Below are 19,848 nucleotides of genomic sequence, written 5' to 3' on the forward strand. Positions count from 1 at the left end.
CATCATACATATGCATATTTAGATTTAAAAGTGAGAGATACATGAGAAAAGAGTCGATAAAGAGCATGCTTAACAAATTTGTTGACAGTTGTATTTTAGTTCAGTGCCAGATTTCAAATGGTTAACAAGAAAACAGACTAAGACAGCCATCGTAAATAAAATAAAAAGAACAAAAATAATTGAACAAAAGAACATTTTTTTGTTTGGCATTTTTTGCATTTAGTTCATTCAAAAGGACATTGTAATGCATACATAAAATAAAAAGACTGTAATTTTATTGAATATTTGATGAAAATTCTTGAAAATCTTTCAGTGAGTGAAAACCTTTAAACTTGAACTCAAGTGCAATCAATATCCATCAATTCGTGCACTGAATTTGAATACCTGGTAAAATGACAAATTGCAATAACAAACAAAAATGGGGAAAAATCGAAGTTTACACTCACAACAAATTGTATTATTCACTATGAATATATAAATTTGGTGAAGTATTTTTGTTTACAACCATGATAGGATTGTTTCAACAAAGTTGAATGCAGTTTGCAATTTCGTTCATAATACCAAAACATTTGATATTGAATTTGTGTCTTTTCTCATCGTCATTTGCCATAAAATCTCATTCATTTCAAGCGAATATATTTTAACACATTTTTAGACACTCCGAATATGGTGAAGTACACATATGAGTATATGTATATATTTTTATTTACAGAAAAACTTTTTGTACATACTACGCAATTCAACAGCATATGCACAAGTTTCTAGCGATCGGTATGAAATTGTGTAAATATACCGGTTTACGAACGAATTGCGTACTACACATTTAATGAGAACATAATATTTTTCGATTGAATAAAAAAAAACAAAATACAAAATAAATTTTCGTCGTATACATTGTATCTGTCCAAAACAAAAGATTTGATACAAAAAGTACATCATTCTAAAAATTATACATATGTTCAAATATCTCCGTAGTTTATAAATCAATCAATCTAATTTTTAGTTAAAATCAAGTCTTTAATTGTGTACACATATATACATATGTTAATATTTGTTTCTAATATTAGAAAATTTAAAATTCTAAGAAGAATTCTCTATTCTAGTCTGTATGGAATATGGGAAAATGTAATGATCACGTAAAACATTACGTGTTGACTGAAAATGAGTGCTACGTTTTATGTGAATTAACCAACGATAAAAACATCCGGTATTGTGCAGCTATACGATTTCAATATGTCTGAGGTATGTGTAAAATAATTTTCATTTTCTATTTTTATTAATATATCACCACCAGAAGTAAATCACACATGCATATAAAACAAAAATAGATTTTGAAGTACGCAAAAAACGAGCAATATCTCTTGAAAAAAATAAATAATGCTCTATTGTATTCTACAATACGTACAAGTTTAAACTTTCATCCGCCTCCAAAATTAAAATCGCGAATATATTCACATTGGCATCATCATCATTGTGACAAACATTGGCTTATTTCTTCTTTTTTTTGCATTTGAAATGATTGCGCAGATTTTTTCCTTCATTTGTTTCGTTCCCTACTGATAATTTTTAATAACATGTTTGAACAGTACATTCAGAAAGACAAACAATTCAAATTTCGTGCGAATACACACTTTTTTGTAAATCATAGCGCATCCAGTTTAAGAGTTTATTTTATATACGTGAATCTTGAATCATTTTGAGTATATTCTAATTATAAATACTACATGAGTTTTATTTATTGACGCAAAAAAATGAAATTGAAATATTCACGAGAAGTACGTTTGCTCGAATAATTTGAAAGAAAAAAAATCTATTATCGCAAATAAATTCCACTTTAAACACCTTTTAAATAAATATTGAAGGCAAATTCCTCAATATATGTGTCTACAATAATCCAATAAATAGATCATTTGGAGGTTTATGAGAGGAAAAAACTCAGCCGAAGATTACGCCAAAGCACTTAAAAGTTAGAACGAGAGTGACATGCTGCGAAATTGATTTATTTCCAGTTATTTCGATTACTGAGTATGTAATTATTATTTACAAGTGTGAACAAAAATGATCGATTTCATTCTGAACAATCGCACATATTCAGTATGACAAAAACATTTTGGTTTATTATCGTAACGATTACGCAAATCTTAAAGCCTATGACATGCGATGATGTAAAGGCAGATTGTTTTTTGTTTGTTTCTATCTTTACTTTAATGCTATAATGCTTCGCACCATAAATATTTGTGTGTCCAGATTTTTTTCCTTTATTTTGTTATTCACACATGAGTTTGTAACCGAAGCAATTGTAATCGCATTTTCACAAGTCACATGAAATAAACAGAACGAATATATAGATTAACACTTTGGCATCGTACCAGATTTTAAAATTATTTCACAAAAGAATTATATATATGTAATCTGATTGTTCACAACAAATGTTAAAAGGAAAAAAGAATTATACCCAACAGATCACAGTAATATTTAGTTTTTTATTATTCAAAAGTTTAATATTCCATTATTCAATCGTACAATCAAAGTTTTCATATAATTTGAACGTTACATACGAATATATATACGTATATGTATTTTTGAAACGAAAGAGGTCATAAAAGCTGTCTTAATTAAAATTATGCATACTTCACTAAAATGAAATTCGATATTTAGCTCACGTACGGACAAGATGTATTTATTCTGTACAATGTTCAAAATATTATTCTAGCATAGGTAGTTGAAAGCTTTACTAATGTTCAAGAGCCACAAATAGCTAAAAGGCGGACAATATCCACATGTTGTTTGATCTTGACAGAGTTTTTTACTTTGCATTTAAATCAGCTTCCTGTAAGAATTTGTGCATTTTTTCAAAATTACAGAAAAAAATCTGATTTAAATTTTATGCACAAAATTGAAAATAGATATGATTTGTCATAGTTAATTATCGCGGTGATGAATTGTCGAAAAATTGTTCATTTTTTTTATATGCATGTAGACATTCTGCAAATAGTACCTCTAAGGATTTCAAATTATGTAGGTACATTAATTTTCTTTGCATCTGAACGTTTAAAGTGAATTTTTTTTACTAATTTGAAAAAAAAAAAGGATTGACGACGTGTCGAAGTCAACGCAATAGCCATCGTATTGACGTCAATTGATCAAACGATATCGTTCAGTTGCTAAACAAACTCATAAGTTTTGAATCTGTAATTGAAGCGCATATATTCAATTTATTTATCGGTTTGGTTTAAAATAGACGTTTATCGTTCACGTGCTTAATACATTACTCGTCGCAAATTGTTTTATAAAACAGACAATGTTCGACAAATGAAACCATACTATTTGCATGGTGCATTATTTAATGAATGAAATTATTCTATCGATACAAAAGCGTTATAATCTTTTTATATTAGTAGCAATAAACCGAGGCGAATATATCAAAGACAATTAAATGTATGGATTAGTGAATCGGTTGCATTACACGTAAAAATTCACAATGTGATGTGATGTTATGTGATTCATAATGAAGCTACTGGCTATAAGAAAATAAATACATTATACTGTACGTGATCCGCCCGCTTGAATAAACATTGCCTATATTTTGTAGTTATAGTAAAACAAATTGAAATTTTTTCTATAGTTGAAGCCACGTTAATATTGCACATAAAATTTTGAAAAGTGCTCATTTAATTTAAAAATGATATATTTTGAAGTAAGATTTTTTCATTCCTCCAATTTCAGCAACTACATAAGGGTGAATAGTGACAAAAGGATAAGAGTCTGTAAGGTGATTCATGTGAACGAGAAATTAACAAAAGAAGTAGTGGGTGCGTGATTAAAAAAAATTAGTGCCACATACACGTGCGTTAAAAATGGATCACGCAGTGAAAACATCTAAAATAAAACCATGGGACAAACTGAGATTCGAAAACGAAGAGCTCGAAACTCTTTATCAACGCTATACATTGAAAATGCAGCGATTTTCTGTTATTGGCGTTGTGTCGTTATTCGTTATTTTTTGCATGACAATGATGACATTGAGCTATGTGTTCAGTAGCCTATTAACATTACATGTATGTTTAAGTGATTTATATTATTTTAACTTATTGAATATCTCAGAGCCAAAGAGTTCTTTGTTGCTTTAGAAGGTGATAACTAATAAATCCAAATATTTCGGTCGAAATATTTCAATTAGTCGCAAATAATATGAATTTGACAAATTTGTTTCATGATTAGGTACTAATAGTTATTTAAAGTTAAAATAGTTGTCTTTTCGAGCTGAGAACTGAGATATTCAAGATATATTATATATTTACCCTTTACAGACTAATAATAATTTTCTAATCAAATCTATTTTTATTCTAGAATATTTTCATTTCGTTGATGTGCTTTCTGTTTCTCATAATATTGGCATTGCTACAGTTTCGTGTTATTCAAGATTCGTATCTCTTATCATTATCCTATGGCATTTTATTGGTGGCTACAATCCTATGTATAATGTCAATGCCGGCATTAAATAAAATTATACCAATCGATACAAAAGAGGTAGATAATTAATTTGAAGTGGCAATATTGATAATTGATAATGCAATTTATTTCACCACAGGATCTAACGGAAGGTGTATGGCAAGTGACTTTTGTAGTATTTGTTACATATGTTCTAATGCCATTACAAATCTGGGAGGCCATAGTGTTTGGTGTTTCTTTGGCCATCATTCACATCGGCTTATCAATATTTCAAATGTTAACCGAAACACAGCACTACTACGATTACAGTCCATTGGTGGCAAATTCGATAACATTTCTAGGTGTTAACATATGCGGTTTAATGGTGAATGTAATGATGGAACGTGCACAGAGACGTGCATTTCTCGATACGCGAAATTTTGTGGCTGCTCGTCTTGAAATGGAGGATGAAAATGAAAAATTGGAGCGACTGTTATTGAGCGTACTTCCGAGACACATAGCAATCGAAATGAAAAATGATATTTTATCACCAGTTAAAACACAATTTCACAAAATCTATATTCAAAAACACGATAATGTAAGTATCTTATTTGCCGATATAGTGGGATTTACCGTACTTGCATCACAATGCAGCGCACAAGAGCTGGTGCGTTTGCTAAATGAACTATTTGGTCGCTTTGATCAACTCTCAAACGTAAGTAGTCTATTATAAATAGGAAATTATATAAATATGCTATTTCAATAAGAACATATAACTCTTTCAGGATCACCACTGCTTAAGAATTAAAATACTTGGCGATTGTTATTTTGTTGTATCGGGATTACCAGAAGGAAGAATTGATCATGCTAAAAATTGTGTCGAACTTGGTTTAGATATCATTGATGCCATTGCGTGAGTATTTATTTTTTGTACCAAAAAAAAATCTATTACAATACATAAAAAAACAAAACTGTTCAAATACGTTTCTTAGAGAATTTGTTGATTCCACTGATGTGAAGCTATCGATGCGTGTTGGGATTCATTCGGGTCGAGTATTATGCGGTGTACTTGGTCTTCGAAAATGGCAATTTGAGGTGAATAACATAATATTATAAATGATTTATTACTGTTTTCATAGCTATTTATTGTTTTACTATAGGTGTGGTCTAACGACGTAACAATCGGTATGTATGTCTATTGTCTAAATATTCCAAATACATAATTTTAGTGCAACTAATCCATTAAACTTTTGAAAAAAGCTAATCACACCGAATCTGGTGGAGAGCCCGGACGCGTGCATGTGACAAGGGCTACTCTTGATTGTCTTGGAGGCGAATATGAAGTCGAAGCTGGTTTTGGATCAACAAGAGATTCATACTTACGTGAGCATGCGATTGATACATTTTTCATAATACCACCGAACCATCGACGAAAGGTAAAAAAAGAAATAAATTTCTAAGGTAAATCAATTTCATTATTTGTTGACATAATTATTAATAAATTCTAGCCATTACTTATGAATACGTTGGGAGTAAGATCAGCAATTGGTTCCGCAAATCGTCGTAAACTGTCGTTTAGAAATGTCTCAAATGTAGTAGTACAACTATTACATACTATTAAATACTCCGTTCCTGTTCCGTTTTCTCATTTAACCGCACCGAATTCAAATTACATGAGCCCCAGTCAAAATTCATCAGTTGTCGGACTAAATGAATCAAACAGAAAAGTACGCTAAAACAGTAAACATTTAAAAGTAAATTTTTATCAATTTTTTTGCTTTTATTTATTGCTATAGTGTGCAGCGGATAGATTTAAACGGCCATTCAAAAAGCGTCATTCCAGTTTACATCATCAGCCCACAAATCGTGTGAACAAATTTTTATCACAAGCAATTGAAGCGCGTAGCGTTGATCATGACAAAGCGGTTCATGTTAATCGTTTTACATTGCAATTTCGTGATCGAGATGTGGAACGAAATTATCACAAAGATATTGATTTGGGATTTTCTGGAGAATTAGTTTGTAGTTTGTTATTGTTAATGCTAAGTACAGCATTACAAGTGGCCGTTTTTCCAAGAACATTCATTTTATTGTTGCTATTTTTGACTGCTTTTATTTGGATTGCATCTATACTGATGTTGATGCTTGCAGCACGATTAAAATGGATTTTATGGGATCTATCACATAGTTTTACATTACGTTCAGCAATTATTGTGTTCACCATCATCCTTCTGTATTCTGTTGGTCAAGTGAATGTGGTAAGTTGAAAACATAAATAAATTTGGGAATATATTTTAAAATTTATCTTTTTTTTTTTCTTAAGTTTACGTGTCTTACGAATTTGCCCTGTAAAAATGACACATTGGCGGTTACACTCAATAATGGAGGTACCTTTCCACTAACGGGCTACACTTACAGTCACCGTCGATGCCACCTTCCACAATACACACAATTGGCAGCCGCTTTTGCATTTCTTTCCGCATCTGTTTTCTTAAGGTAATTTCAAAAATATTTCTTTTTTTTTCTCCGAATATGTTTATATATGTGTTCACATTTATTACAGGCTACCATTTTTAATTAAAACCGCTTTGGTGTTTCTGATGGGTGTTGTGTATAGTCTATACATACAGCTATCACACATTGAAATTTTTACGTGCTATGACGAGCGTGTGAATTCGTCGATTCCACAACACACAATAACACTTTTACGTATTGTTTTGTTCATGATAGCAGTATTGACACACGGTCGGCAAGTGGAGTGGACGGCACGTTTAGATTTTCTATGGCAGTTACAAGCATCCCATGAAAAACGAGAAATGGCTGTATTGCAAGAATCAAATCGTCGTATTCTATTCAATTTACTTCCGGCGCATGTAGCCAAACATTTTCTCGATAATCAATTTCGGGGCACGAATAATGTTGTTACCGGTGCATCTGGTGCGAGTAATACAATTGGACAAGATTTGTATTATCAGAGCTATTCAAAAGTCGGCGTGATGTTTTGCAGTATACCAAATTTCCACGAATTTTACACGGAACTAGATGGAAATCAATTGGGTGTTGAATGTCTACGACTGTTAAATGAAATCATAGCCGATTTTGATAATCTTCTTGCACAGGAGCGCTTTATGGCTATTGATAAAATTAAAACCGTTGGTAGTACCTATATGGCCGCAATCGGCCTTATACCAGATTACAAAATGAGCAATAATGATGTTCATTTAATTCGAAGACACATGACAACATTATTAGAATTTGCCCGAGCAATGCGCGCTTCTATTGAGAATATCAACGAAAACTCTTATAATAATTTTGTAACGCGAATCGGTGAGAGAGTTAAAACTTCGTTTAATCAGCACACTGTTGGCTACGAACGTTCATTCGTTCGTAGGAAATAGAAATAACAATTTTGTTCGTTCGTTCGTTCGTAGAATTTTAAAAATTAAATTGTGTTCGTTCGTGCGTAGGAATTGAAAAAAAATTGTTCGTTCGTTCGTAGATTTTGAAAAATAAAAATTTTGTTCGTTCGTTCGTTTGTTCGTAGCGTTTTTTTATTTCAAAACGCGAACGAACGAACGAACAAATTTTTTCTTTCGATTTCTACGAAGGAACGAACACAATTTAATTTTTAAATTTCTACGAATGAACAATTTTTTTATTTTTATTGCCTACGAACGAAGGAACGAGTGTTCGTAGATGTTCGCAGTCAACAGCACAAGTATGAAAATAATTTGTTTTTATCGTTATCGTTATAGGCATTAATATTGGTCCAGTTGTGGCAGGAGTTATAGGTGCATCAAAGCCGCAATTCGATATTTTTGGAAATACAGTGAATGTGAGTACTGTCGTGCACACCCCCATTTTTAATCTTTTTTTGGGTTGACCCAGAACGATTATCGATGCTACTTTTGTATCGGATTTTTTTGTCCAACTTTTTCACACCAACCAACATTCATTGAATTCAATACAAATCTAGGTTGCTAGCAGAATGGATACCACATGTATACCTGGAGAAATACAATGTACGCAAGAAGTTGTAGATAGTTTGCAGGGATCACATTTCGAATTTAGGTTTGTAAAACTATCATTCAATATTACGTTAAACATCACATGTTTTTCTCTCAATATTTTCAAAGCGACATGTAACGAAAAAAATCTATTGTAAATGATTTTGTACTATAACATTTCAAGATCGAATGCTATATCATGTATAATAAAGTTTAATGTTCTTTTCTGCAGATGTAGAGGACAAATAAAAGTTAAAGGCAAGGGTGACATGATCACATTTCTATTGCTCGATCAATCGAGTTCAAATCAATACAATGCATGCAGAGAATATCAAGGTAATTTGCTTATTTTCCAAGTTTCAAAAATCATTCAAAAATAACTTCTGAAAATTATTTTACATTTGCTTAGAATCTTCTGTGATTTCACATACACAAGCTATGAAATCTTCGAATGCCTGCCCATCTACATCCAAACACACGTCATCAAACATTAGATTGTCACAACATTGTAAACCACATTCAAGCGGATATCGACCAAATGTTATAATGAATGCTGAAAATCAAAAGAAGAGCTATAACTACATGGCCAGTCCGAATTATTTACAATATGAAAACACTTATCAGAAATATAAGAACATTTGCCATAACAAAGACGTGACTAATTTTCGAGAAGACACAGAATATACTCCAAACGAACGGTACACAAATATTGAATTTAAAGCTGAAAACATTATGCAGTCGTCTGACGATGAAGGTGGTTTCGGGCAAAATGTTCACTACACAAAAAATCAATTTAATCATCTGAACGGATGCAATGTCGTTAATGGAAATATGGCCTACAACTTAAAGGAAATAGAACCATTACTGTATGGAGGACACATACGTGACCCCAGACAAAAGTATGAACCCCCACACTATGCTAATCCTGGAGCGATGGCATCAATGCAAAATTCGCAGAAATCTATTGAGAATCAAAAGATAAATCATTGTCACAACAATAGATTTAACCAACATGGAAATTCGCCGTACCGAAAAGTACCGCCTCCCATACCATCAATGCAACAATACACAAAACCATTACCCAAGCTACCAACGCATATAGGTAAAATGACTATTTTTTGCTAATTCATTTCAATTCAATGCATACGCAATAATAATAAAAAAATTATATTTCATGGTGAATTAATGGAAACCTAGACGAAGGGCCAGAATCATCGACTGAAGACATAAGCAGGCCATACTCTCCAAGTCTGAGCTCATCAAATGAAGACATTTTGAAACCAACGGCCAGAATCGGAGATCGTGGCGATTTTGATTTAACGGAAAACAGAGTAAATACTCAAAACGATTGGCTTTTAAGATCCGCGCTCCAAAATTCAGAGTCAAATTATCCACAATATCCAGCTAAACTTCCAACAAATATGGGTAAAACAACTCATACTTGTTTATTTTTTTCATAAATAAACAGTGATTATAATATAAAAACGATGTTTTAGGTTCCAAGCTTAATTCCATCGATTTGGCATATTTGAAAGAACTTGATTTGAGCTCAACAACTGAAAGTCCATCAACATTAGCAGCAACCAACAAGGAAGTTGAGTCTAGTACAAGCTTCGAATATCAAGACAACAATTTAATACGGTCACCCTTCCAACGGGAAATTCAACGTCTTCTCGATTCGTCGGCATCAAAAGTTACAGTTACTGGAGCAAATAAATCCGTGATGCCTACAATCGATGCACACGATACGAATGGTGGTTGTTCATCACAATCAAATATTGAACACGATACGGTTCAATCAATATTGGGTGGAACAAGCCTAACAATATCTACCGTAAATGGAAAACATCCAGTAGGACTTGAGGCTATCAAAGAGATTGCAAGAAACACAGCTAATACGGACTCGAATCAAATGTAATTTTTTTCTCTTTAAGGACCAATTTTTAATAATTGATTTTCTCAATTGAATTTAAATAGGCATATTTCTGATATGGAACTAAGTGAAATTACAAAGGAAGAGATGGATATAATAAATGATCGAAAACGAACATACTCAATTAATGGCAGTCACCGAATGTTTGAGTTACGAAATTTTAGCGTAGAAGAAAACGATGATGGTGATAACGAAGGAATGGATAAGTCTGATATAGTGAATTCCAAAACAATTAACGATATTTTGAAATATGGTGCACATCAATCGGTCGACTCAAACCCCATCGAAACACAGTCTGAATGGAGTGACGAAGACGAAAGAGATGATGACGAAGCAAAAGGTAAACACTTTTCTTCAATAACTTTGACGTGATTGCGAATGATTTAATTAATTTTCTTTTAAAGGTGGCGCTGAAAGTACTGGCTATATAACTGATGAGGCCGGTCTAGAGAATCTTTCGTTATTGAATGCGGGTTGCTTAACAGACGCTGAAGCAGCATTATCAGACGTTAATTCGTGCAATGCACACGACGACGTAGATGATACGTCAATTTCGAGTCGAGCTAGTTCTCGTTTACTTAGTTTAGACTCGTTGAGTGGCTTTTATGATAACGATCAAGACGCATCAAATAAAACACATGAAAAGGCAATTATGAATGTTTCGTCAAAAATAACAAACAAGTTCGGTTCACAAGCCCTCTAGAGAAACACAGGTCGTTCATTTCAATTTATATGACTATGACTAATGACTACGATTAAAAATTAGAATATGATACTTATTAATATTTGAAGCGTAAAATAAATTGTTATGATTTGTATTCTTTGCAAAAACTATATACGTTGCTTAACACAAAATGTGATTTAGTTAGATATGTTGCTTTGTGAAAAAATTGAACTTTGCGATTCATTTCACTTTCGTAAACTAATACCATAATGATGAATGAACATCGCCGGAAATCATCACAAATACATTTTAATTTTCTAGAACGGATGCTCCAAATGATCTCAATGATAATGCAAAAAAAAATATGAACAGATCGGCAACTTATTTTTTATTCTCAACTCAATCTAATTTCTATCTTCCACGACCAATGGTTATAAATTGCTTATATTTGAAAAATTTTGATATGTGATTAAATTAATACTAATTTTGTGTAAGGATTGTTTATCAAAACGCACTTTGCATTTAGCAAAAAGCACATCGCTTCAAATAGTCGAGAGAAAATTACATCATGGAACTACTTTGTTTTTCTAAAGTTTAGAAATGTTTTTTTTTTTAAGCTGAGATTGTACTTTGCATGTTCACACATTTATTATTAAATAACTTATTATTTCGATTTTTTTTTAATTTTGGAATAACATTATGTAATAATTAAGTTGTAAAATAGATTATATATGACTTGGAATTTTCCAAAACATAACTGTAAAGCGTAACTGAAACCCAGAATATCAATAACAGTGATCTCTGTGAATGGTATAAATCAAATAAAACCGATATACCAACTTAATTTGAATCTATGAAATATCTTTTATTCCGTTCAAAATTATGCGGATCTAAATGTACTGCCATTTGTATTTCCCTTTCACCATGTTCAATAAGTCCCAAGGATATTAAGCAATGTCCTCGTAGCCAAAAGCAATGTATTCGTTCCATCAAATTCGATTGAACTTCAGGCTTGAACCTTTCAAGTGCATCAGAACAGTCTTCAGCCTTATGCATAAAAAATCTCTAATAAGTCAAGTGTTCTTGAAAAAAAAAAAAAAAAACATACTTACACAACGTTTATAATTTTGAAGAGCATATTGTGCTCTGGCTCTTCCTAAATAAAGTTCAGGTAAATCGTTTGACATTTTAGTTAGGCAAAAACTGAATGTACTGACAGCAGCCAAATAGTTTTTCTTTTCCAGAAACTCATATCCTTTTTTCATTAAAAAAATTGGATCGCGTTCGTCTGAACTGAGGTCTTTGTCAGAAAATCCAATACGATTGATCATTATTTCGTGTTGTTTTGCACACCATTCTCGTTCTGCATTCTCTTGTGATTCCCGCTTTGGTGTAATAAATTCACGTGAACTAAAATTCACATCAATTCTACCACATGGCCGTACAGGTAGAATTATTTTCATTTTATCTGGATGTGATGTCGCAGAAGTTGTTGATACTTGTTCAACAGCTTCATCGACAATTCTGCTCTGTAAGTCGATATAAAGTTGAAGATTTTTTTTAAATTTTGAGTATGAGAAAGAAGCAATAAATTTTAAAAAAAATCTTACCGATGTGATTTGATGGCATTCTAGCGTAGATTTGATTTTTTCAATTTTATTGCGAATTTGGTTTTGGCGTTCAATTTCCTTATCGATTTCATTTCTTTTCCAAGTTGTTTGTTCCTTTCGCTCAAGTGTTTGTTCTTCTTGGATATTCTTCTCGTATTCATCGAATATTTCTTTAACTGTGTCATTGGATATGATTGCCCCATCGCCAAGATTATCAGATAATTTTTTGGTCTTGCCAAGATTTGACCACCACTCGTCCTTTTCTTTTTTCAAATCAAATTTAATGCTTGACTCCAAAAGTTTACAACAGCTTTGTTCAACACAAATCGGATGCTCGAAAAAAATCTCATAAAAGTGTGGATGGATGTTTATTTTCAAAAACTTTTTTGCAATTACGATATCATCGGTAGATTTTTTACCGCCAATTGAAATATTCAGGAATACTTTGCTTTGCGTTTGAGACCAAATCACATTTTTAATAAAAATTGACATCTTTTGCATATTTTTCTACAAAACAATTTTGATAAACAATCGATCGGTTTCCTTGGCAACAAAATGTAAGGTATAATTTTGAGCATATGACGCAAGAGGAAACATATTCATTCAAAATACGGGTACCAACAAAGCAATGAAGGTCAATGAAATTGAAAAAAGTATTGTCTAATGTTTATTATCACATCATTTTAGAATATTCAAGGCCAAGTGCATTAACACCAAACGAAGAATCTTTATATTTTACTCGAGATAACATCGGTAATATTTGAAATATATCATACGAATGGTGGGAGTTTTCAAAAAGAAATGTTTATCATCATACATGTGGGTCATGGGTTCATTACTCTTCTATCATTTGAACAATTCCTGCTATCTTGAAATTTAGCAATTAGTACATGTCATATACTATTAAAATACACATATTATTCTTTAATCAACCGTTTAAGGAAGTGTTGCGCAAAATTTAAATTTACAACAAGATTAGCTGAAAAATGAATGAAAACAATGAAGTGTGTTATAAAATAGGCATTTATTCAGCGTCGTAATGATGGTGCTATTAAAAAAAAATTGATAAAAGTATTTGAAAAGTAAACGATTCCGGAATACTAATGACACAATTCATTGTTTTCAAATCAGTGGCATAAAATCAAATGAATAAAATTTAAATGCTCAGTTCCAAGACCACCTGAGTAAACTGTAGTCATTCACGAAAGTGATATTTTGTTGCCAGTTAAAGTTCGGTTTTACTTTCTCAATATTTTCGTTTTTGCTCAATACGTTGTATGTTATACAAGTTGTAGTTTATAAAATTTCACATAATATTGCAACAAAGTGAATTTCTCAAAATGAAACAATATTTCGTGTATATTTTGTCTCTTTATTTGTGGAATCTAACGTGTGCTTATTCTATCAAAAGATTTCTTACTACGCCGCCACTACCAAAATATGGATTTAATATGGATTCATTGTTTGTGCAACAACAAGATGAAATTGGTATTTAATCGACATAAATTATAGAATAGACTTTAATTTTATACGGACCATATAATAAAATGCTCGTGCTTAATAAGTTAATAATCAATTTGAAAATGTATTCGTATAAAATTGGCATAATTAGTAGACGCAGAAATTGATGTATGGACTCCAGACGATGGTACAAATGTGTGGGAACATTCTGGGCTATTTGAAGGTGATATAATGCTTTATACGAAGAAATTCAATAAAAATGGTTTAATTGATGAAACATCAAGATGGGAAAAAGCAACAATTCCATATTATATCGATGACGCATTCAGTAAGTGCTTACAAAAACTGAAATGAAAACAAATGAAATCAAATAAATACAATCTTTTTTGGTAATTTGTATTTTAGCCGACGAAGAGGTTATTTCAATTTTAAATGCGATGCAGGAATACCATAATAAAACATGTGTACGTTTTCGGCCTTATGAAAAAACTGATAACAGTTGGATTGATATAAAGGTCAGATAATAATTATAATATAATAACACAATACGAGGGTTGCTCCATAATTTTTTTTAAAAACATATATAACACAGTTGTTTTTTGTCGAAAATGGTTTTATTGTTTTTCAAAATATTCCCCGAGATGATCGATACACTTTTGCATTCGATGAAACCATTTGTCATAGCATTCGTGCCACTCCGAAACTGATATCTCCAAAACGTGTGTTTTGAACGCTTCAACTGCTTCTTCTGGTGTCGAAAATCGTTGACCACGTAGTTTTTTCTTCACGCTTGGGAACAAAAAAAAGTCATTGGGTGCCAGGTCAGGACTGTACGGTGGATGACCCATCAGTTCGATGTTTTGACCGGTCAAAAATCGAGTAGTTTGAAAAGATGTGTGAGAGCTCGCATTATCGTGATGAAGAATTATTTTGCGACGGTGGTTGTTTTTTCTTATTTCACCAAACACTTCGGGCAAACAAATGGTGGTATACCAATCAGAATTGACGGTCTTACGATCCTCTAGTGGAACGGTTGCCACATGACCACTTCTCCCGAAAAAACAGGCGACCATTCGCTTCGAAGTGCTTCTTGCTCGAACAACTTTCGTTGGGTTATCTTCATTTTGGAAGACCCATACAGTCGACTGCTGTTTCGTTTCGGGCTCATAGGCATATATCCACGATTCGTCACCAGTGACGATTTTATTAACGTCTTTTGAAGCACCACGATTGAATTTCTTGAGCATTTCTTTACACCAACTCACACGAGCCATTTTTTGTTCATCGGTCAATTTATGTGGGATCCAACGAGAGCAAATCTTTTTTACGGCTAAATGTTCATGCAAAATTGTATGTATGCTGTGGGATGAAATGCCCAAAGATGCCTCAATCTCACGGTAGGTCACATGACGATCTTCCATAATCAGTTTTCTGACAGCATCGATGTTTTGTGGCACAACAGCCGATTTTGGACGACCTGTATGAAACTCGTCTTTGAGCGAACTACGACCGCAACGGAATTCTCGGTACCAGTTATAAATTGTCTGAAGGGTTGGTGCTTCATTGCCAAAGGCCAAATGAAGTCGATCGAAACACTGTTGTTGAGATAATTTACTTCGAAAATCGTAGTAAATCATTTTACGAAAATCTTCACGTGTAAAATTCATTTTTTTGTTGAGTCGCAGTTTACCAGTCACTGTAAACAATACAAATAGCGTTCGTACGACAAAAGGTTCAGGGCACGAATACATACCAAAACATCAAACTTTACGAATATGACAATGGTTTACATCGGGCAACACTATAAGTACCATTTTAAAAAAAATTATGGAGCAACCTACGTATTAATATATCGATGAAATTATGATAAAAAAAATTCCAGCAAGATTGGTCCGGCTGTTGGTCGTCAGTTGGGAAGGTAAAACTCTTTTTTCAAACAATTTTATCGAAATCATTAAATGATTATATATATATCTCTCTCTCTCTGTTTTTTTTTTAAAGAAATCCAATGGACAAATTGTTAATCTCGGTTCGGAAAAATGCCGACAGCATGGTGTAATAGTACATGAACTGATGCATGCCATTGGATTTTACCATCAACAGAGTACATCTAACAGGGATGAATATATTATAATCCATTGGGATAATATAAAAAGAGGACGAGAGCATAATTTTAACAAATACAATGAATCTGTTGTCTCAAATTTTGACGTTTCATACGATTACGATAGTGTTATGCATTATAGTCCAAAAGCATTTTCAAAAAATGGAAACATTACCATTGAACCCATAGTTAGTGTGATAATTTTCAGAAATTTATTAATTTGCATATTCTGATCAATGTAATCTGTTATTTTGTAGTACGAATCTATGCGCTTAGGTCAAAGAGATGGATTGAGTGAAAAAGATATCCAAAAAATCAATTCAATGTATAAAGCAGATTGTAACACAGATACGCTTAGTGTTTTAGATGTACATATGCAACAACAACAGCAGCAACAAGAAGTGATTCCAAATCCTGTACAAGAAAACTATTTCGATACACTTATCAAATGGTTTGAAAGTTTTTTTGGGCTTAATTTATGGAGCAGATACATATAATTGTATTAATTTGTATTTCATTATTTATTTTATAAAAATCTTTTAAATATTTATTGTGTAACAAAAGTGATTATTCAATTTAAACATTATAAAATGACAAATGGCTGAGTTCGTCAATTGTAAGTCTGGCCGCCTGAAATTAATTAAGAAAAAATAAATATTTATTTCAATTTATTTACAATATTTTCATACCTCTTTAATTTGTACATTGCTCTCATCCAGTAGACTCTCTAATGTTTGTTTGAAATCCTTTGTCCAGGATTTTTGTAATGCGGACCAGCTGAATCGAGAAATAATTCTCAAGAAATTGCATAGCCTCAATCTATTATCATTTAAAAAAATATATTAACACTATCTTTCAATAGTTTGAATTGCAAACTTTACCTTAACGGGCTATTTCCATTCTGCAACAAAGAAACTATGTCTACGCCTTCGTAAAATATTACACTTTCTACGAGTTCTGCATTTTCTGGTGACTCTCTTAACACGAAGCATAATATTGAAACAATAGCACAAACTAATTGCATTCCTTGAACATCATACACAACTGAAAATTGACAAAAAGAACATTATTTTTTAAAAAGGTATTATGGGGACTATTTAAATAAATTATACCGCTTTTTAGTAGGTGCCTCAATAAATCGTTGGCAATCATATACATAGAATCACAAAATTGTTCCAAGAAATTTCCATTCGAGTGTATCAGATAGCAAGCTAGTTCGTAAATGCTTGATAACGTTTTCAGTTGATCAACTGATAAGTCACTAATTCGTCTGAAAAAAAAAAATGATTGTTAATTCGTATCAAGTATTTGTCAGTTACGCTGGTCCATGTATTTTACACTCACTTGAAAACAATTTGCTCTTGTGTTGTTCCCAAAACACCGAAATCAGACGATGAAATAGTGGAAGAAAAACTTGGATTACTGATTTTCACCATACATATAATTTTTGATGCAAATATTAAATTTGGCAACAACTTTGTTTGAAGGTAAACTGCTCTTATTTGTATCGCATCATCATCAGATATGGGCAATACAAATGGAATACTTAGTAACTGAACAACACTACCAATGACCGTACTGCTTGAATTAAAATTCCTAAGAATTGGCACAATTATACCGACCTAGATAAAAAGACGTGATGAAATTTGATCAGTTAATGAAACTAGATATTAGAAATTTCGGATCTCACCAGATTTTGGTCTTTAAGGGAATTGGTTTCGCCATTCAAGAGCTCCTGCATTCTCTTCCGAATAAAGGCTAGCCATTCCTCATTCTCTATTAGCGGACTATCATCTTCATTCTGCTTCGTGTCCACATTCTCTTGCTCTTTTCGTTCTTCACTGGCACATGGTGGTTTCTCCTTATCATCACGTTTACCCAATCGAATGGAAAAATTGTCCAAATTTTGACCTAGCTTTCGCCTTCCAAGCTTGGTATTCGCTTTTGCTTGATTGCTAGTTGATGCCATTTCCAGTGTATTGACATCTTTTGTTTCGTCTTCGGTTTCTTTTGATACTTTAGCAGCACATAATTTGTTTTCATCTTCAAGCTGCATTTTTTCAATATTTTCAAGCATTGTGCCAATTTTAAGATTTGTATTGTCTTGTTCGTCGACATTATTATTAATCGCACTAAAATTGTCTGTATATCGTTTTATGATCAAATTCTGGTTATCTCCTCGATCGATGTGATCAGATTCTGTTTGCACTTTGATTGGCCTTTTGACTAAAGGCCCTTCAACATCAGTTTCCAGATCGGTTTGAATAATGGCATTCACACTATCATTAGAGGATATGGATTCATTGTCACCAATCACATTTTTATGCTTATTATTTTCCCCGTTTGGTCCAGTATCTGGTATTTTTGAATTATTCGATGGTTTACACTTTTTCATTGCCTCAGCAATAGCTTTTTTACCACGATTTAATATAATCTCATCTCTTTGTTTCTCTTTACGAATTTGTTGTGATACCGTCAAATCTACGGTCAATCGACGTTCTGCTTTGTTGTTATCCAAAATCACTAAGTTTCCTTTTACATATGGATGTTCGATAATTTGAGCCCACGAAAAACGTTTTTCAGGCTCTTTTTTTAAAAGACCCTCAACGAATGACTTCGATTCATCTGAGATTGTGGATGGCCATTCGATTTCTGGATTACGGTGCCATTTCATTAATTGGGTAAATGACTGTGTTCTTATTGGTGGTTTTCCGAAATGTGCCTCATAAATAATGCAGCCAAATGACCATAAATCGGCTCTTTCATCATACAAAGCCACATCCATTACCTCGGGCGCCATATACAATGGTGTACCTTTCACGCTGGTTAAAAGATATGTTTCTTTTGGCATTTGCCGAGCCAACCCAAAGTCGCACAACTTTGCACTCATTTCATCAATGTTTTGATGATTGTTTAATAAAACATTTTGTGGCTTCAAGTCGCGATGAATGACTCCATGAGAATGCAAGTAATATAATGCAGAAAGTAAGTTCCAAGTAAGCTTTTGAACATGTTTATCCGACAACTTGTTGTGTTTTTGTGCTAAAAATCGATGTAAGTCAATACCGGCCAATTCCGTGACGACAACAATGTACTCAACATTTTCAAAGGAACTTAACATTTGAATAATATTCGGATGACTTAAGGAACTATGAATGTTACATTCTTTTAGAAATTTCTTTTGCTCTTTTCTTTCTCTCTCCGAAGGATTTGTACTCTGAAAAATATTTCAAATGTAATTTATATCGTATTCAAATAAAATATCAGAACCCAAAAACAATTAAAACAAACTTTTTTAATCAGCTTCACTGCTATACATCTATTGGTTGCTTTTTCTCTGGCCTGGAACACCTTGCCATATGTTCCTTCTCCGATTTGCTTAATCAAATCGTAATTTTTCAATTCCATTTCATAAACAAACAAAAATTTTACTCTCAAAGATAAAATGCCGATAATGACGCTGTAAACAACAGAAATTCTGACAGATATGAAAAATAAAGTGGCATAAGGAACAAAAACATGTGTATGTGTATAGTATACAATACAAATGTATTTGAGGGGAAATTTTAAAACATATGGATATATGCTAGTGTTACATTCAGTTTTGATCTAAAATAAGGGGAATATACATTAAGACT

The 19,848-nt window shown here is 32.5% G+C and overlaps 4 protein-coding genes across 6 annotated transcripts; 2 read left to right on the plus strand and 2 right to left on the minus strand.

The window, feature by feature from the left end:
* The first annotated feature begins 100 nt into the window (after positions 1–100).
* Positions 101–11,889, plus strand: LOC116346299 (Ca(2+)/calmodulin-responsive adenylate cyclase). Of its 2 annotated transcripts, none has more exons than XM_031776257.1 (21): positions 101–312; positions 1,104–1,242; positions 3,727–4,058; positions 4,351–4,530; positions 4,592–5,146; positions 5,217–5,344; positions 5,424–5,526; positions 5,592–5,616; positions 5,692–5,867; positions 5,940–6,158; positions 6,228–6,689; positions 6,755–6,927; positions 6,995–7,758; positions 8,187–8,266; positions 8,408–8,502; positions 8,671–8,774; positions 8,848–9,540; positions 9,636–9,863; positions 9,935–10,352; positions 10,416–10,711; positions 10,776–11,889. In XM_031776257.1, the coding sequence occupies exons 3-21, from the start codon at positions 3,858–3,860 to the stop codon at positions 11,072–11,074; spliced, it is 5,199 nt and encodes a 1,732-aa protein (XP_031632117.1). In that variant the 5' UTR covers positions 101–312; positions 1,104–1,242; positions 3,727–3,857; the 3' UTR covers positions 11,075–11,889. The 2 variants fall into 2 exon arrangements, with proteins under 2 accessions (XP_031632117.1, XP_031632116.1); XM_031776256.1 differs by having other exon boundaries at positions 290–387.
* Positions 11,876–13,125, minus strand: LOC116346464 (the record flags this gene model as incomplete). Its single annotated transcript, XM_031776535.1, has 3 exons — positions 11,876–12,082; positions 12,148–12,564; positions 12,646–13,125. Coding segments are annotated over 3 exons (1,104 nt in total), but the record flags the coding sequence as incomplete, so codon positions are not given.
* A 538-nt stretch (positions 13,126–13,663) lies between these two features.
* LOC116346357 (zinc metalloproteinase nas-13-like) lies at positions 13,664–16,736 on the plus strand. Of its 2 annotated transcripts, XM_031776359.1 has the most exons (7): positions 13,664–13,920; positions 14,057–14,133; positions 14,258–14,434; positions 14,512–14,621; positions 15,989–16,024; positions 16,108–16,398; positions 16,468–16,736. In XM_031776359.1, the coding sequence occupies exons 2-7, from the start codon at positions 14,097–14,099 to the stop codon at positions 16,705–16,707; spliced, it is 891 nt and encodes a 296-aa protein (XP_031632219.1). In that variant the 5' UTR covers positions 13,664–13,920; positions 14,057–14,096; the 3' UTR covers positions 16,708–16,736. The 2 variants fall into 2 exon arrangements, with proteins under 2 accessions (XP_031632219.1, XP_031632218.1); XM_031776358.1 differs by having other exon boundaries at positions 13,664–14,133.
* On the minus strand, positions 16,713–19,802 carry LOC116346355 (serine/threonine-protein kinase fused). The gene is made up of 7 exons (XM_031776355.1): positions 19,502–19,802; positions 17,901–19,427; positions 17,555–17,832; positions 17,323–17,480; positions 17,092–17,254; positions 16,900–17,029; positions 16,713–16,840 (listed from the first exon to the last, which is right to left on the minus strand). The coding sequence occupies exons 1-7, from the start codon at positions 19,616–19,618 to the stop codon at positions 16,787–16,789; spliced, it is 2,427 nt and encodes an 808-aa protein (XP_031632215.1). The 5' UTR covers positions 19,619–19,802; the 3' UTR covers positions 16,713–16,786.
* Positions 19,803–19,848: the final 46 nt, after the last annotated feature.

Source organism: Contarinia nasturtii, unplaced genomic scaffold, assembly GCF_009176525.2.
Source record: "Contarinia nasturtii isolate CC-2019 unplaced genomic scaffold, AAFC_CNas_1.1 Cnas_scaffold_1500, whole genome shotgun sequence".
NCBI lineage: Eukaryota > Metazoa > Arthropoda > Insecta > Diptera > Cecidomyiidae > Contarinia > Contarinia nasturtii.